Source organism: Lissotriton vulgaris, chromosome 8 (assembly GCF_964263255.1).
Source record: "Lissotriton vulgaris chromosome 8, aLisVul1.2, whole genome shotgun sequence".
Classification (NCBI taxonomy): domain Eukaryota; kingdom Metazoa; phylum Chordata; class Amphibia; order Caudata; family Salamandridae; genus Lissotriton; species Lissotriton vulgaris.
The window spans coordinates 1,373,607,761-1,373,625,522 of NC_141696.1; the positions used below are offsets into that span (position 1 = coordinate 1,373,607,761).

At 41.6% G+C, this 17,762-nt stretch overlaps 1 protein-coding gene across 6 annotated transcripts in view; it reads left to right on the forward strand.

The window, feature by feature from the left end:
• ITSN1 (intersectin 1) overlaps nucleotides 1–17,762 on the forward strand; it is a 1,645,471-nt gene that overhangs the window by 1,408,840 nt on the left and 218,869 nt on the right. For all 6 annotated transcript variants that reach the window (XM_086935345.1, XM_086935347.1, XM_086935346.1 and 3 more), the window contains one exon: nucleotides 3,966–4,157. In XM_086935345.1, the coding sequence (XP_086791471.1) occupies nucleotides 3,966–4,157 (192 nt within the window). The remainder of the gene's footprint in view (nucleotides 1–3,965; nucleotides 4,158–17,762) is intronic.

Below are 17,762 nucleotides of genomic sequence, written 5' to 3' on the forward strand. Positions count from 1 at the left end.
GCCCCTCAGGTTGCTGACTCTCATACTGCTTTTCTGTTTGCCATCACTTCTGCTTGCAGGGTGTGCGAGCTGCAGGCTTTATCTTCTAAGCCACCTTTTCTATCTGTCTATCCGGATAAAGTGGTGCTTCGGACCAAGCCTTCGTTCCTTCCTAAGGTCATCACGCCTTTTCATGTGGGACAAGCTATCACTCTGCCCACCTTTTATCCACCCCTGCATCCTTCCAATGAGGAGACCCCACTGCCTGGACCCAAAACATGCATTGTTCCTTCACCCCAGCAGATAGATAATCAAATTAGCTGTGGGTAAGTGTTTTCAACAGATGTTCACAAATTATACAGTCCGGTGAAGAGTCTGCAGCTACAGGCCAGGGTCATGGGTTCTTCTTGCACTCCGGTGTATTGCCTGGCTCCGAACTTCTGGATTTTTCAAAAGACGTGCACTCAACTCTTATGGATCTGCCTTTCAATGACTTCAAGTTATTTGGTGAAAAGGCCAATATAAACAGTGGAACTGCATATTCTCTAAGCTTATGCACCCCTGATTGAGAATACAGGGAGTTTTGTGAAATGCAGGTGTTTGCTTGCGGATTAAATTGGTCGATCCCAGCTTAAGCAGTAGCCGCAGAATCCACTGCCTACACAGTATACAGGTCGGGGAAAGGACAAAGGTTGAATCACTCAATTACCACCTCCTCCGACCCTGTCTTCCCTGAGAAACAGCTGTAGGTCGCCCTTGCTGGCTCACTTGCGACCAGTGGGAGGCTGGGTGCCCTCCTTTCTACAGACCTGGAAGGCCTTAACTTTGGACCAGTGCGCGTACGATTCCAATGGGTCTTCCTGAATGCCCAAATCCCGTTCTGGTCAGACAGACGACTGTCTATGCATCCTAAAGCAGTAGCTGCTGCAGAAAGGAGCAGTGTAGTTGGTGAGCAGGATTTGGGGCTGGGATGTTGTTCTTGGTACTTCCAGGTTCTTGTGAAGGATGGTAGTCTTCGTCCGACTCTACCCCCTCAGGGTCTTGAATCTTTCTTAAAAAAGAGAAATTCACGATATTAACGCTAGCTCAGGTTTTATGACACTGAAAGCAGAGGACAAGATGTCTTTATCTAGAGGACTTCCACATACCAATTCTGCAGTTGCACAGAAAGTTCCTTCGCTGTATAGTTAGGTTCACTCACTACCAGTGTGCGATCCTTCCTTTTGGACCGAGATCAGCACTTCCCGTCTTTACAAAGTTGGTGGCGGCACATTTCAGAAGATCGGGAATTCCAGTATCCAGTATCCAGTCCAGTACCTGGACAACTAGCTCCTGAAGGCAAAGTCTCCAGAGATGGTGTCTTTCCACTTTTTGTCAACAGCAGCCCTACTATTCGACCTAGACTTTTCAATCAGTGGTCCTAAATTTCACGTGGAGCTCTTTCAGGGCCTCCTGTTCATATGTGCAGTACTGCGCATAACATCTTTTCCAGCATTTCCACCTTCTCATTGTATTTTGGACATTAAATCCATGATTCCATAGTTTCAGATAAAGGGCTCCAATTCCAGTCTACGCAGTTGTTTACCTGCTGGGTCTGCAGGCATCTGGTACCTTCCTGGTTACACATGACATGCATGCTGGCACATGAGAGCAGCCCAGTAGTACCTCCACAGGCAATGGTTCTAGCCTGGAAAGACCTGTCAGACACCATCATTATTCCCCAAGGTACTACAGCAGACCTGGCCTGGCGGATGTCCTTCCAGCCTCCTGTTGTCACGGTGATAATGGATGACTTCACCGCTCATATGGAGGAACTGAAGATCGAAGACCTCTGGTCTCCAGAGGAGCAGGTGCTTCGCAGCAACTTGCTCAAACTGACAGATTCTTTTGGCTCTCAAGGTTGTCTGATATTCCGCAGAGGTTGCTTGATATGCTGTTTGAAGAGGAGAAATGTTTTTTATCAAAATGCCTAAGACTCAAAGCACACAGCTCTATCATTCGTATGTCTGCAATGGAGGTAGTTTTCATTATGACACAGCAACGAATATCAGTGCACCAACTTCATAGCGTCAAATGTGTATTGGCCTGCAGCCTCTGATAGCACTTTAGGGCTCCTGAGGCACCAACTAGATCGACCTGTGACAGGTTGAGTGCTGGGTAGCTGATGCCTCTGTCTGCCAGTAGAAGAGGGGGAGGTAAATCTCGGAAAGGGAGGGACTGACCACAGAACAGTGGGCTCAGCAGAAGTACTCCACAACTCCAGAAATGACCCAGTCAAAACATGAAAACAGAACATGCTACACTACTATAATTGTAAGAATAGATCAAATGTTGCAAATCCAGGAGATACTATTTAAATGATATGCAAGCTTTTACTGTTAGAACCTTCAGATGCCTACGCAATATAGTGCCTAAATTCGGACTTGATGGTGGATCAGAGAATAAAGAGTTATATGTACTTAGCAAAACAGAGCTGAAGTTCCATGCAATTCTTGCAATATTCTCTGGAAGATTTGAACCTTAGTGCTGTGATTGATACTGGTACCAAATGCATGATTGGCACTTGCCTTGGTTGTGTTCAGCTCTTTGGAGAGAAATAGTCTGTAGGCATTGATGAGCTATCCTGGAATTGCAAGGAAAACGAACTTATTAGGGAACAGCAGGCAGTGGGATACCTCCATTGGGCTTGCATTTAATGAAGTCTTTCGTATTTCTGTATACTATCTTAGTCGTGTCTGATCCAAATTTTTACTCTACTGCTCAGTTAATTTTTACTTCATACCTACTTTAATTCCCTCTTAGGGGTTAGACTGTCTTTTTTGCATGAAGGCACCGAGTCCAGGGTGGAAATCCCTCTGACTTGCCTCTTTAAATTCTCTGCCTTGTCCCTCTTGTCCTACACAAGAGTATCTGTGGGCAAATTGCACTTATAGCTGGTCCAGTTTGGGATTTGGTTTCGTTATTGGAAGAAATAATAATTCTTTGTCTGAAAAACGATTCGGACAAAATCCATCAGTGTGTTGTAAGAGCTAATGTTCTCACGGAAACATCTGTACTGTAAGGTCCACTTCAGAGACTGTAGTACATTGGATTTCAACCTTTTGATGTCTGTGGACCCCCCCCCCGTATTACTGTAATCCGGGGACCTCCACAGAATCCTTATTGGAATACAGGAACCCCCACTGAGTCATTAGTGATAGCCGGGGCCCAGCTAAGCAATTTCAATCACTATTTGTGCAAAACAATACAGAAACCAAACAAATGCACAAATGATCAAACATTTTATTTAATTCACAAATAAATATAATAAAATCAATATTTTAATAGGAGGGTTTTAGCTTTTCTAAATTCAATTGAGGTTACCCATCGTCCATATTCTATTCCGTTTCATGCACTTGTACCGCTCATAAGAATAAATCTGAGGATACCAACTTAATTTTTAGCTTCCAACTTCAATTTCTTCGTATTTACATACCGTTTAAGATTTTCAATTTTAGGATTTTCTTTTTTATTTATATATACTTTCAAAATATTTTATTATTTAATTTTGTGAATAGTCGCAGACCCCAAGAGGGTTGTTGGATCAACGGTTCTCGAATTGCTGCTCTTATGCTCAGAGCTGTCTGGTGTTAATGTTCCAATGATGATTTCCAACGTGACCTGCCCAGTTACTCCTGCAAATACATGCAGGGCCAATTCAGACTTTCATCCTTTTGAGGCAGAGACGTCCAGTACCATTAATTACAGTGTGTAGAAGAAACTAGTTTTATTTTTTATAACACTCTGCAATGCCATTTACGAAAAAGTGTTTTTACTAACTGTCTGTGGGTTGTATTTCTGAGGCAATACCTACTGTTCATTACGTTGAATTAAAAGTTCTTATTAATTGTGCCGCAAATATAGTCCTGATATATTTTGTCAGAACTGAAAATATGTATTAGCCGCATTGATTTATATTTTAATTTTATCTTTTTTTTTTTTTTTAGTGTGCCAAGTAATTGGTATGTACGACTACATTGCACAGAACGACGACGAACTTGCTTTTGCCAAGGGTCAGATCATCAATGTCCTGAACAAAGAAGATCCCGATTGGTGGAAAGGCGAAGTGAACGGTCATGTAGGCCTATTCCCGTCCAACTATGTCAAACTCACTACAGACATGGATCCAAGCCAGCAGTGTGAGTAAATCTTTTTCCTGCTCTGTTCTGCTTCTTCTTACCTAGTATTGCAAAATGAAACATGCAGCATTGCTTTGAATCTCCTTCTGCCATTGTTTGCAGAGTTCAGTTTGTGACCACTGCTGCATTTCCACAAGACTCTTTGAAGACCTTCTGTAATGCACTTTTTTTTGTTTTAGTTTCACTCCCTTCGTAGCATGCTGTACCCTTTTCATCATTTTCGTACCATGCTGTTTCAATGCCTGACTCATTTTCCTAGCTTGAATTTTGCTCATTGTTTTGTTTTGCTTATGTGTTGTTTTCCTCCTTTTTCTAGGAATCATATGTTGTCCATCCCCCACTCAGGCTTGAAAGTCCTCAAAGAGACCCACTATCCCATATCACTGCCCCGAGGGATGATGGGAGATGCAGCCTTGATCATGTGACTTCCAGCATGATCATCTACTGCCTTCTGACTAGAAGAACACACTGCAGAGCAGTTTACCTCATTTTACATTAGTTGCATGTAATCTCAATGTTTTAGTAAACTATTTACATACCTAGAAGCAAATTTACAAAAACCGATACAGAGGATAGTGGGTCCTTTTGTGGCTTTCACATTACTGGAACAAAGTATTTTACCTTTTATTAGGTGCTTCACTCTAGTTTAAAAACTTTTTTAATGTATATTTTAGCCTTTTTGAAAACAAAGTCAAAATGAAATTACTTCATTGCAGTTTTATTTTTGCAAAAAGACCCACTATCAAGGAATGCTGCATGTGCTGTTAGAACTGTTCCAATTCTCCATAAATTTGTGACTTGTTATATCTTTTATGTTTTCTGTGTCCAGTGTTACCTATTTTTTTTAATCCCAAACGTCTGCCTAAGATTTAGAAAGTTAAAATGTGCCCAGTTATGAAGTATTTTATGTTAACTCATCTGTATCAGGTGTTTGTTATTTAGCTTGTAATACCTTTGTGTACAGAAGATACAGATTATCTTTCACTGCCATAGAATATGTATTGTTATAATGCTGTTCAGTTATATTCGCTTTGTTTTGCACAGATAGCTACCGAAAGAAGCCTCTTATATTGTATTGTTGGAGATATTGGATTTTTTTTAACTTGTCTGTTGAAAATCTATAGATGATTTCATCAGCACAGTATAATAACATTAATCCATATATTTTTAGAGTTTGTCATATGAAGTGTTGCAGCTTTTTAAAATTCATTTTAAAGAACACAGAACAATATAATTTGATCAAGTAACTCTCTTGACAAGAAAGAATGTAAAGAACATTTTCCTGCAAGTATTTCCAATGTTTACATTTTTTTACTCGAGACTGTGGAATATATAGAGTAATGTTCAATGGAGCTTACAGTTCAGTAGTGTAGTCAGTGTATTGTAGCCTTCTTCATCCATAATTGTCAGCATTAGTCCTACTTCTATTGCAACCGATTGTGCTGTCTGCACAGAATGCAAAACTGACCTGCCACCAGCACTGTAGGGCAATCTGATTACTTAAGCATTCTTACCTTCTGTTGTTTTGTCCTCCCCCCTCATGCCAACGTTGTTGTGAGCTCCCTTTTCCATCCAAATGGCGCAAAGAATGAATCAGCCTCTACTTAAATAATTGCACTTCAGTATTTTCATTGATATGAATGTAAAATATATAAATATATAAAACTGCCGCTTAACAACTGTACTACAGCCTTTACGATTAGCAACCTGTATAGATAATTAAATTCTTGATATAAAAGCTAGACTAAAATGTGTGTATTTTTGTTGTCACTCTGTCCAAACCGAATTTGCCGGGAGTGAAAGTTCTACTTCATACATTCATGATTATTCCTCTCACACTATTCATGAAGCAGCCATTGTCCTATCCTAGGATTCTGTAAAAGAGTGAGTGCATAAGTCAAATGTGTTGAGCTCTAGTGGGTTTGTTAAAGTAAAACAAGTGGCTCCAGTGCAAAGTCAACCTCTGCCTTTGACATTAAAAGTTGCAAAGGTATGTGTTGCATGACATCCCTTTACAGTGCATGTTTAATTCATATTTGAATCCACTATCTCGCAGTTGAAGTACACAGTTCATGTTAAGACATCCACAGCAGGCACAGTTCAGTAGTGCGTGTTTATCTATTCATTTGAAGTACACAGTTCACTGTGCAGGCTTACATTTCTACAGCTGAGATGTGCACATCAATAATACAGAATTACACTTTCACATTTCAAGTGCTGGAGTTCAGCAATACACATTCTTGCATCTGCAGTTAAAGTTCATTTCAGCAGTGCATGTTCATACAGTCCCAGTTAAAGAGTACAGTGGGGTAAACCACTTTCACAAACATTTACACATCCAGTGATGCATATTTACACACTTAGTGTACAGTTAAGCTATTTATTGGTGAGTTCTGCTTTAATCCGGCATCACATAGTCTGATGTGGAATTGCTGGAACGTATGCATGTCACTAACGAGGGATGTAAGGTTGTGTGTTTAAAGAAACTTTCAGATTGTGAAAAGTTAGTTATCTAGATCCAGCATGGTGCACATGCTATGGCACATAGTTTCATTCTCAGGCCTCAGTCACTTTCCCCATCTCACCAGACACTGGGAAGCTTCGAAAGAGAGAGGAGGGTAGAGAGAAACCAACAGGAGGAGAGGGAGATTGGGTGCATGGAAAGAGTTTGCAGGAGTTTACACAGTCTTGCCATGGGGAGATACTGTGACTTCACTGGTTGCCCTGTTAACCCTGGTAACTGTGTAAATACATCCCTTTGTGTGGTTCATCAGGGACTGCTGTCCTTTCCTTCCTTTAGGCGGAAGTTGTGACCTGGTGTCAACTTATCATTGCCGGCTACCCATATAGGGAAGAGCCTAACTGTATCTTTGCACTTCTATGCAAATTATTCAGAAGTTTTTTGTTTTTTAAATGGTATCTGATCCCCTGTTAGGCAAAATAGTCTACTGCTTATTTGAACATTTGAATGTTGAGAGCTCTATTGAAGACCATGGAGCAGCAGAGACCTCCATTAACTGGTATGGATCAGCTGCTCTCAAAATTTCATATGCCTTTTTCTTTCCCCTGCCTCTCAAATATATTAATTGGTCAGGTGAAAAAGAAAGGTAGAGGCCTTTTGGGGGAATCAGTACACAGTAAAATATCTGTTAAAATAAACATATACATTGAATGATATGGGAATCCAGGTACAATAAAAAAAATCCTTGTGATAAATTTTAAAGCATTTTCACCGGATAGGTTGTTAAATGCTTCAGTTTGATTATATTTCCCTTGTCAATAATATAGCTTTATAGTTCGATGTAGCAGACTATACTGGCCACTGAAGGCCCACTCCAGCGTTAAAGACCTCAGCCAAAGGCTTTTAAAGGCCGCTGGTATAGTCTATCTACAGTGGGTTATAAAGCTGTTCGAACATTCCGTCCCATCAGGGCAGAATGTTCTAGTTAGTAAAACAAAGGCCTCACGGAGCCCAAAGCCTTTGTTCCCAGCTTTTGCTGTAATATTCTACAGCGAACAGCCATGCGCAGGGCCACAGCTGTTAGCTTTTGAACATTCACATAAAGAGATTTTGAACATTCACATAAAGAGCTATCTAAAGGGCCTGAAGTCAGCCCCTGGGTATCCCCGGTTTAGCTGAACTGATTTTTGTAGTTCGGCCAAGCCAGGGAGACCAAGGAGCTGAGCAGCATTCCCCCCTTCCTCCATCTGAAGGCCTTGTACCATTTAACTACAGGAGGCGGGAAGGGTGAAGGCTGCGTGCCCCCTCCTGCACTTACTAAGTAACCATGGAAAGTACTCTAGTTGGGTAGACATTTTCAGCAAAACTATGGACTCTTCTTGGAAAATAAATGAGGTTCCAGTTTGGCCCTGATAATCATTTCACAGAAATTAAACCTCATCGGGAAGCACTTACAAATATAAATACAGCTGGTGCCCCAGCTGAAGCTCCGCTTCTGTAAAGCACAAATGACCCTAACTTCTTGAGCTTCGCAAACGTAAAGCAAGTGTGGTTCCGCTCGCATTCCACGTTGAAAAACAATCTGAAATCCTTAATGGAGGTGAATGCATCATTGGTCTATTGAAGCACAATCGGATCGGTAATAACTGTTACAAGTGGTTTCTTTCTTGTCTTGAGAGCAGATTCCATGGTTCTCCCTTTTAGTTTCCCTGAGTATGCAGATATGGGAAGATGCCCAGAGTCGTCTGAAAAGGTGAAAAACCTAGGGATTATGTTAGACACTAACCTTTCTTTCGACGCTCAAGCAAGCAAACTAGCTTCATCACTCTGGTACATCTTAAAAATGATTAAAAAGATTCTACCTTACATACCGTATGATTCACGCAAGACAGTGGTGACAGCACTGGCCTTGTCCAGACTGGACTACGGAAACGGGCTATATGCCGGAGCAAGGAAGAAAATGCTTCTTAAGGTACTACGCCTGCAGAACGCAGCAGCTAGGCTGATACTAGAAATACCAAAGTTCGAAAAAGTAAGCCATAAACTAAAAAGCTTGCATTGGCTCCCAATTGCAAGCAGGATACAATTTAAATCACTATGCTTGGCATACAAAGCAATAAACTGAACTGGATCACAATTCCTAAGAACACATCTGCAACTATATGAGCCAAACAGACTTCTCAGATCCAGCCAAATGAAACTCATAAAGGTACCTAGATTCAGAAGAACTAACTGGGGCGGAAGAAGTTTCCTGGTACAGACGGCAAGAACATGGAACCAACTACCGCTAGACATAAAAACCAGTCCATCCCTGAAATCCTTCAGAAAGGAAGTTAAAACATGGCTTTTCGCTAAACAGCTCTAATCATACATCTTTAATGAGCCAGTGGTATTTCTCAGCGCCAAGACGCCCTCGGGCAATCGCGCGCTATACAAATAGAAAAATCAATCAATCAATCAATCAATCAAATGCCCAAAATCATCTGCAAGCTCCGTCCGTTTGGACCTGCCCCATTTTCCTTAGTAATATGCAAAGGTCTTCCCGCCTTTTCCCACATTGACAGACAGCTTACCAAAAGGCCTCTCCGCGCGCTTTGCCCCAATTTTGGTGGTGCGTTTTTGATGCGGTGTAATTTTGAGGAAATCTCCACCTAACTAAGAAGCACTTGGTTCATATAGTTAAGAGGAAACACCCTTGTCTGGTAAAGATTCCCCTCTTCGTAGTCTTGTCTTGTGTAAACCAGGATTCCCGTTATCACAGATTTGTGGCTCAAGATGCTCGAGGAACTATCACAATGCAGAAATGACATGAACACATTGTCATTGGAGACATTTCCTCATGGTCCATTATGCAGCTGTCGTGTAGAATATGCACCAGTTATTATCTAACGATGTAGCACTTACTGATTAAGCAGTACGAAGTACTCCAGTTGGATAAAGGGGCAGGTAAGGTTCTGTTCCGGCCCTGTCGCTCACACAGCTATTGACACACCTATATAGATACTCGGACACCCACTCAAACAAAACCCACTAACCCACTCACACAACTACTAACCCACTCATACACCTACTCACATAACTATAGAACCTCACACACCCACAAACCCACTCAGACACGCACATACTGACCTATTCGGCCAATCACACACACTCAAAGGTTGTAGGTTACAGTTAAGGAAATGTTTTAAAAACCTTAGAAATGCACTAAAAAAACATAGGTTACAGGGTTGGTATAGTTAGGAAATAACTTTATAGTTGAAATTCACAAAAAAATACTAAAGGTTACAGGGACATTATAGTTAGAAAATAACATTAAAAACCCATAGAAATTCACTGGAAAAAAACAAAAGTTACAGGGACGTTCTAGTTCAGAAATAGAAATTAAAAAAACTTTCGAAATTCACTAAAAAAACAAGTTACAAGGACGTTATAGTTGGGCTCGGATTTCTTATGTACAAAGCCAGTACAATTCAGCAGTTTTAGTTACATGACCTAACTATAACTTGCGCCCCCTGCAATACACTACTTATGATCTCACATATTACATCTCTCAAGATATTGTCAGTGACATCACTGATAGCATCACTGATACCATCTCAAATGACATAGATGTGCTATATAAGTGTGTATGCGTTCATATATTCATTTAAACATTTGTTCTCAAAATTGAGGACTAACTTATAAAGTCTCATCACCAGGGAAGTAAATAAAAGTCAATAGCTTCAAGAAATATGGCCAGTAGTATTTATCTGTTTAATCCTTTTTCTTGGCTCCTGCAACTGTTGCCAGCAGAAAGGTGGATATACGTGAGCGCTACCATGAAGCATTTCAAAACAGAGGCCCCGATTCATAAAGGTAAACTGAGCAGAAAGTCGAACTTAATGACCTTTGGTATTTACAAAGAGCATTTACTACTCGTAAATATCCTTTGTGAATACCAAAAGTCACACTTTATGACATTTGGGATTTACAAAGGGCATTTACGAGTAGTAAATACCCTTTGTGAATACCGAAATTAATGAAGTTCGGCTTTCCTCTCAGTTTACCGCTGTGAATTGGGGCCAGGGAGCGCAGCATCCTATGTAGTGGCACAAAGAAGGAAGATACCATGCGCAGGAAGACTCAGGCTCCTCAGACGATGTGTTCTGTTGCACAGCAGACTGTTACAGTAAACTGATGGTGGATGCCATGAACTGGGGATCGTTCGTATGGCGCACACAGTCGATTTTAGCACTTTAAGTTTTGCTGGGGCAGAAGCAAATCCAACGCCTGTGTGAGGTATTTCTGATACCACTGGTGCATTAACAAGATGTAAGGTAAGTGCATCGTACTAGAAGATGAAAGATGATCATATTGTGATTGCTTTCTTACTGAGGGCAACAAGAGCACTCCTGGGAGGGAATAAACACTAAGGTTTGATCAGTTTAGTAAGCTAACGTACTGACTTTCATAGGAAACTAGTTTGACACCGCAGCTCTCCTAGTATGTGAAGACTTTCTTAAAGAGAAACTGCCATTATGTGTTTTGGGTTCTAAGAAAACCTTTATTACGAAACCAAGGAAGGGACAGATAGGACTGTAGTAACACCTGCCACTTACAGCTATGTGGTGTTAAAAGCTGTATAAAACAAGTTATTGTTATGAGATTATTCTAGTTTTATTCATAGCAAATATAATTTGGTTTATTAATCTTCTTTCCAGTAGATATCTATTCCCAGAGATTACACATCTCAAAGTATCACCAGGTCTCAGTCTGGATCTGGAAAGCTTTGAGCAATTAATCTGTTTGCCATTTTGTTGCACCACAATGGCATCAGTCTTGGATCTCACTGTCTCATTATGAGTAATAATGTTCTTATCCATAGTGCTTGTGATTTTAAATTAATGTTCTTTTTTATGTACCATAGCTGCTATGATCTACATCCTCGCAAATTGTACTCACTTGGGTTTTCATCCTAAATTTCCATTATCTGTCTTGCTTTTAAATTGTTTTCAGTTTGTAGCCTTTAAGTCCTCCAATTATAACTTGAGTTTAAAATTAAGGTTAAGCGGTCTCATCCACATGGTCCTTGAGCTCTAGTCATGAATCAGGATCCTATGCCTTATGGTCAAAGGCAAATATACAGTCAACAAGTGATTGGAGGGGAAGCTGGGTTCTTTGAGCAGATGTGGACTGATCTTTGGTGCGATGTTTCTTAAAAAGGTGTGTCTCCAGCTCTTTCCTAAACAGGTGCAGGGTTGGGGCGGTTCCGGTGATTACACAGGGATGCTGTTCCAGGCGTTTGGTGTGAAATGGCGAAGTCATGTTGCCTTATTTTTAAGATTTTCATACAGACCACTTTAGATGACTGCAACAAAACTGTTGGGTTCAATAGGCACTTAGGAGCCTATTCGCACAGATAAATTTAGGTGTGTAGACTTTCATGTGTAAACTTAACTTCTGCACCTAGTAGTGACTTTACACTTATTTTCTAGTTACCATTTCAAAAGTGTATGTTTACTACCAGGTGCAGACTTACACATTTCAAACCCCTCAAATCTGGATTTGAAACCTGCTAAAACAGGATTTACGAGTGTAAAGGTAATAACTTTTTACAATTAGAAAGAGGAAAATTTCTGCCATCTAACGGAGATCTCCGTATGATAAAGTACTGGAAAAAATAATAACGTTTAATATCTATGAAAAAAAATTAATGTAAAATAAAAATGCAAATTAACTTATAATAAACCTAGAACTAAAACATAACATGCTACACACAATCATTTATCAATTAAATGTTTAATTATTCAATAAATAAAATATATTATTTTAATTTGTAATTATTCCCAAAACTTTTTTTATATCCCACTCTGATTTTTATATAGAATTATTTATTAAACAGTATTAATATACACTTATGAATGTTTTTTATATGTTTAATTATTTTTAAACCAAGTAAAATATTCATGTAATTAAATAACAAATGTAAATGAAATATTACTACTAACACTTACGTTATTTTTATGTATGTAATTTAAAAATAAAAATTTGTTATTGAACACTATTTCTTATGGGTTTTTATATTAAGTCCCTGCCTCCATTGTTTTCTGTGGTAGTGTACTTGTGAGTAGCCTTGTGGTGCTGGAGTTTCTCTAAGGCCGGGCTGAGTATATTTGCTACTGTCTCTTGTCCTTTTTGTTAACTTTAGAAGTGTGGTTTGTAAATAGCACACATTTTTGTGTTTTTGTACTTCATATCCCTCCTTAAACCCTTCCCATCCCTCCCTAAGCCCCTCTTCCTCTCTCCCTAATCCCTCCCATTTAGTAGTAAATATTCCCCATTTTCCAGCCACTCCCCCAGGTTTCTCCCACATTTACTTCTAAACCATATACCCATGTGTGGAGCGATCTCTGCAGGCTTCGCGGAGGCTTATACATAGAAAATATAGGAGAGGTGGTCTCCGCCCTTAGCTTTGTGAGTAGCATTTCATAGTATGTGAGTAGACCTACTGTAGTTGTGCTAAACGTACTAGAAAGTGCAGTTTGTGATACGGCTCCTACATGTGGCCTTGCTCATAATGTAATGGCTGTCTGGGTTGGGGGAAGAGCACTGGCAAAACCTTTAGGTCTGCATCCTGCTGTCATGTGCAAACCACATTGGTCTTGCCAGGGCTAGTTTGTTTTTTACTTCTTTGTCTCTAGTCTTATGGTGCTGGTTAACGTTTGTTCACCAAATGGATGATTATTCATTGGAAAGATTCATACAGAGGAGGTTGGGTCGCTTGTCTTGGTTTGCCCTTCTCTGCCAGTAAAGTTCAGCCAAGCAAACTTGAAATTCAGAGGAAATAGTTGTCCATACCTTTCCAGACCCTGATAAGGCCCTCCTATACAGTTCTGGTTTCCCTGTCTTGAAAACGGCTTAGACAGAAAGACACAATAACACTCCAAACGTTTTTAATGAGTTGGTCTTGTTGCACTTTGTTGTGAGAGGAGTGTTAACACCTACACCCCCTCCCTACACACCTACAGTGCACCCTCCTCTTAGTTGAGGGCTGTGGTGCCAATTGAAAGGCATAATTGATACCATGTGGTAGATTATGAGCAGACCTTCTATCGGTGAAAAACAATCGGTGTGTCCACCAGATAATTCAACTTAGTTTTCCATTTTCCATCTTATGAAGAAATTCATCTACTCCCTCCATCCTTCATACAGACATCATGATGCAATAGTTGAGGCCCATCGCCATAAGGTCTGTGGAGAAGGATAGTCTCTGAGAAAATGCAAAGGTTGTTACTGAAGGTATTTTATACTGCTTAAAACGGAGAGAGGTCTTCATCCAATAGTGTGTATGTGCTTTCTCAACAAGTTCTTTAGGAAGCACACACTTCAAATATGGTCACATTTCCTACACACTTTTGGATCCATAAGGCCCTCTGGTAGGCTTATCTCTGGATCACTTCCTCTTTCACATACTGATCTGAAAGTGGCATAAGACGTTTCTGATGTTAGTATTCCATAGAGAGCATTTTCAGTGCACAGCATCCTCCAGGGTGCTTCGCCTCAGGCCCTCAGTCTGAGGATGCACTGGAATGAATATCATTGAAATAAAATCGATGGTTCACAGAAGTAAGGTGTAGGCGTCCTGGATGCTACTCTGTGACATTTGTTGGTTGTTGTACCTTCGGACGAGGGAGAACCTCGTGTTCAGAGCAGACTCTGTTGAAGACAGTAAAAGATTAGCAGTTCTCTTGCCAAATAAACAGTATTGAGTCAAAATCAGTCTTCCCTAGTGTGAGATGTGAAGTCCAATCTTGAGGGGGGTGCGCAAATAGAAAAAATCACCCTGCCAAGGACGATGAATAGTGGTCCCAGGTGGGAATCCAGTTTTGATTGGGAGGGAGCAATATCAAGTGAATGTCCAGGACCAAGAAGGCGAATGGACCACAGTCAAATCATTCTTTATAGAAAAAATATATTTTTTATTTTGTTTGATTTAGTGCAGTTAATCATATTAGCAAGGTATTCAAAAAAATAGTAAATACAAAAATTCATAAAATCATCAGTGCTGTTCATCATTTCATGGACGGACGTAAATTCATAGACAAACGTACATAGAAAAATACAGTGTTCCACTCACTCCGGGGGATAAAACGGGGGGCTCAACAGGCATTCGCATCTAAAATTTCATTCATACTCTAACACATTCAGTCACTTCATACAGGTGATTAACGTTTGGCCTGCAACAAAAAGGTGGAATTATGGTTGCATGGACGCGGGTACAATTTGGGGAAGGCAAAAAGATGGAATATTGTTGCCGTTCCTGATGGTAAACGCCGTAATAACGCGCGGAATTATGGTTGCATGGATGCGGGTACACTTTGGGGAAGGCAAAAAGATGGAATATTGTTGCCGTTCCTGATGGTAAACGCCGTAATCTTGAGAGGGGTAACACAACAGACAATCATTATGCCAAGATGCTGTTGAGTCTGTTGCCCTACTGTTCAAAATGTTTTAGAAGCTGGCCAACTCAATTCTAGGGGTGCATAATATAATGGTGAACACGACCTATTGTCATCAGCTTGCTCATAGGAGCCTTGAAGTAAATGCTTCTAAACTTATTTGTGGCTGCCTATTTTCCACCAGCACAAACAGGAAAAGCCATCTTTTCTGTTTAGAGTCCCTACATGCAAATTCATTAAGGGATGCTTTGAGCAGTGATTAGACATTTTGCACTTAGTTATGGTCTCCCTCCTGTCCCCGTCTTGCACACAAAGTACCAAGTAAACACGAGTCAAAGCTCTGCCATGATGGTGATTGCTTCTCTTTGAACGCACTCGGTTGACTGTCCGTGTGCCCTGTATGAAAAGAGGTGCACCTGGATGAAGGGGAAAATAGGGACCGTGATCCCTCCAGTTTCCAGATGATCCAGAATGCAGAGTGCCACCTTAGACGGTGAAACGTACAACTACATTCCGCTGTCACTTGGGACCACTGTATGACCTCCAGGCCATTGTTTCCTCCCTCTATGGCCTGGTAAACTGTTATCGTAGGAGACCTAAATCGGAACCCCTGGTGCTTGAACAGTCGTCATCGCAACAAAAAGATGGCAGTACATTGAGCGCAGTGTTGAGACTGAGAAGGCAGATATTATTGAGCCAGATCCTGGCCTGCTTTAGTAAAAATGTGCTGACTGTCCCAGTGCAATTTACAGACCGAACATATGTACATGCTGCAGTGACGGCTGACGCAATGAAGAGTAGGTGTGGCATGCGGAAGAAGTGTGGATGAGCGCGTGGGGGGGTTAATAAAAACATTTTTAAAACACTTACCTTGCACTGCTGGCCGCCTCCAATGTTGCACCTGGACCCAGCTAGCACTGGGGCAGCATTAGACTCCCTGTGCGATCCCTGCGCTGCTCCCGTGCTATGAGAGCAGCGCAGGGATTGACCTGAGGGAGTTGAAAAGATGCTCCACTAGACCAAGGGAGTCTGTGCAATTTCTCCAGCCCGGCTCTAAAATACACCGAAGTGCGCATGTGTGTTTGGCTGACCTGAGACGGCTGGCCAAATACACATGCGCACTTTAAAGTTCATATAGCACTCCTCCTCACCCCGCCCCTCTCTGCGCATGGTGGTTTAGAGCCAGTAAATAGAAAATTAAACCATTATAGTTACTAGTTTTATTTTTCGCCTGCCTGCTCTGAGCCAGTGGGGCAACGCTCCTTCGCCATTGCAGAGGAGCCGCCCCGGATATGATTATATTAGTAAGTGCACTAATAACTAACTATATAACTCTTACTAGTTAGTCGTTATTACTGGCAAAATGAACCCTTTTTACCAACTTTAGAACGAAGAAAGACTGAAAAAGAAACAGGACGTTTCTACACTCTGTCTTTCAGAGTAAATGCAGATCCTTGACTATGTACTGCAAGGTTTTTTAGGTCTCGTGGCGTTTACAGCGCAAAGCGCTGTCTCGCCTGAGACCTATTGTCAGCGACTCAGCTTTCCAGGAGACAATAGCTGGCCACGCGCATCGTGAAGAATCGGATCGGAGCGGGCCGCACGCGCAAATGCGCTCGCTATGGCTATCTCCTGTCTCCTGAGAAGCTCCAACACACACAACCACACCTCCCCCTGCTTTCAAACACACATGCGCACACACACATACAGAGACACCCCCCCCCCCCTGCCGGCGGACACATACACACGCGCACACACACACACACGAGCGCACCGAGACCCTCCCTCCCCCCCTCTACAAATGTGAGCACCAACCGAAAAGGTCTCCCATGCCCTCAGCCATTATTATATCCTGATAGGATCTAACCATTGCTGAAGCCAATATGCGAACTGGACCGCGATGTCCCCGCAAACCTTTCCACCCGCTCACCTCCTCAGCCAAGCACTGCCCTCTTTTAAACTAGACAGCAGCCATTGACTGTCAGAGGACTGGTCAGAAAAATGCATGTGCGGACTCCACAGCCAGTCAGCGCTTAAGGATTCTGTATGTCGCACTACGATTGGCTACCGGACACCCAATGCTCTACTCCAATGTCATTTACACGTTAGCACTGCCGTCCACTCCCAGAAGACGCCCAGGATATGTTCAGGCATCGGATTGGTTGGTGTTTGACTAGGAAATACCTGAATTACGAACAAATGATATCCTTTAGGAGTCCAAGTCTAAGAACGTACGAAGATATTAGGGTGGATTATTTACGGACGGTGCGTGTAAGTAGTAGGTAGTTGATGGCCTTCCCGCGCTGGGTTGCTTGCTAGTACGGGCATACATTCGAATATTATGAATACGCTTGTTCTCGAAGAAAGGACATCCTCTTTTGGGAAGTGTGGACATTCAGTGTATGAAAGTGATTTTGTGACGGGATGGTAAACACTCCCACTTGGGGCATGACAGCATAATCTAGCGGGAGCGGTATAGTCTTTTAAAGAATGAAGACGCTTTCTCTTGGGTAAAGGTTTTGAAGATATTGTACTGTATATCAGAGGCGCAACTAGAACCAAATTTCGGGGGGAGGAGGGTCAGGCTGAGTCCTTTGAGCCCTATGGGCGTTGCGCGCTTACTGTATATGCATGCTTCGCAAATGTCGGCGCTCCGGCCTCTGGTTGGAAATACACATATTTCCGTTTGTAATACGTTTCAGAAAA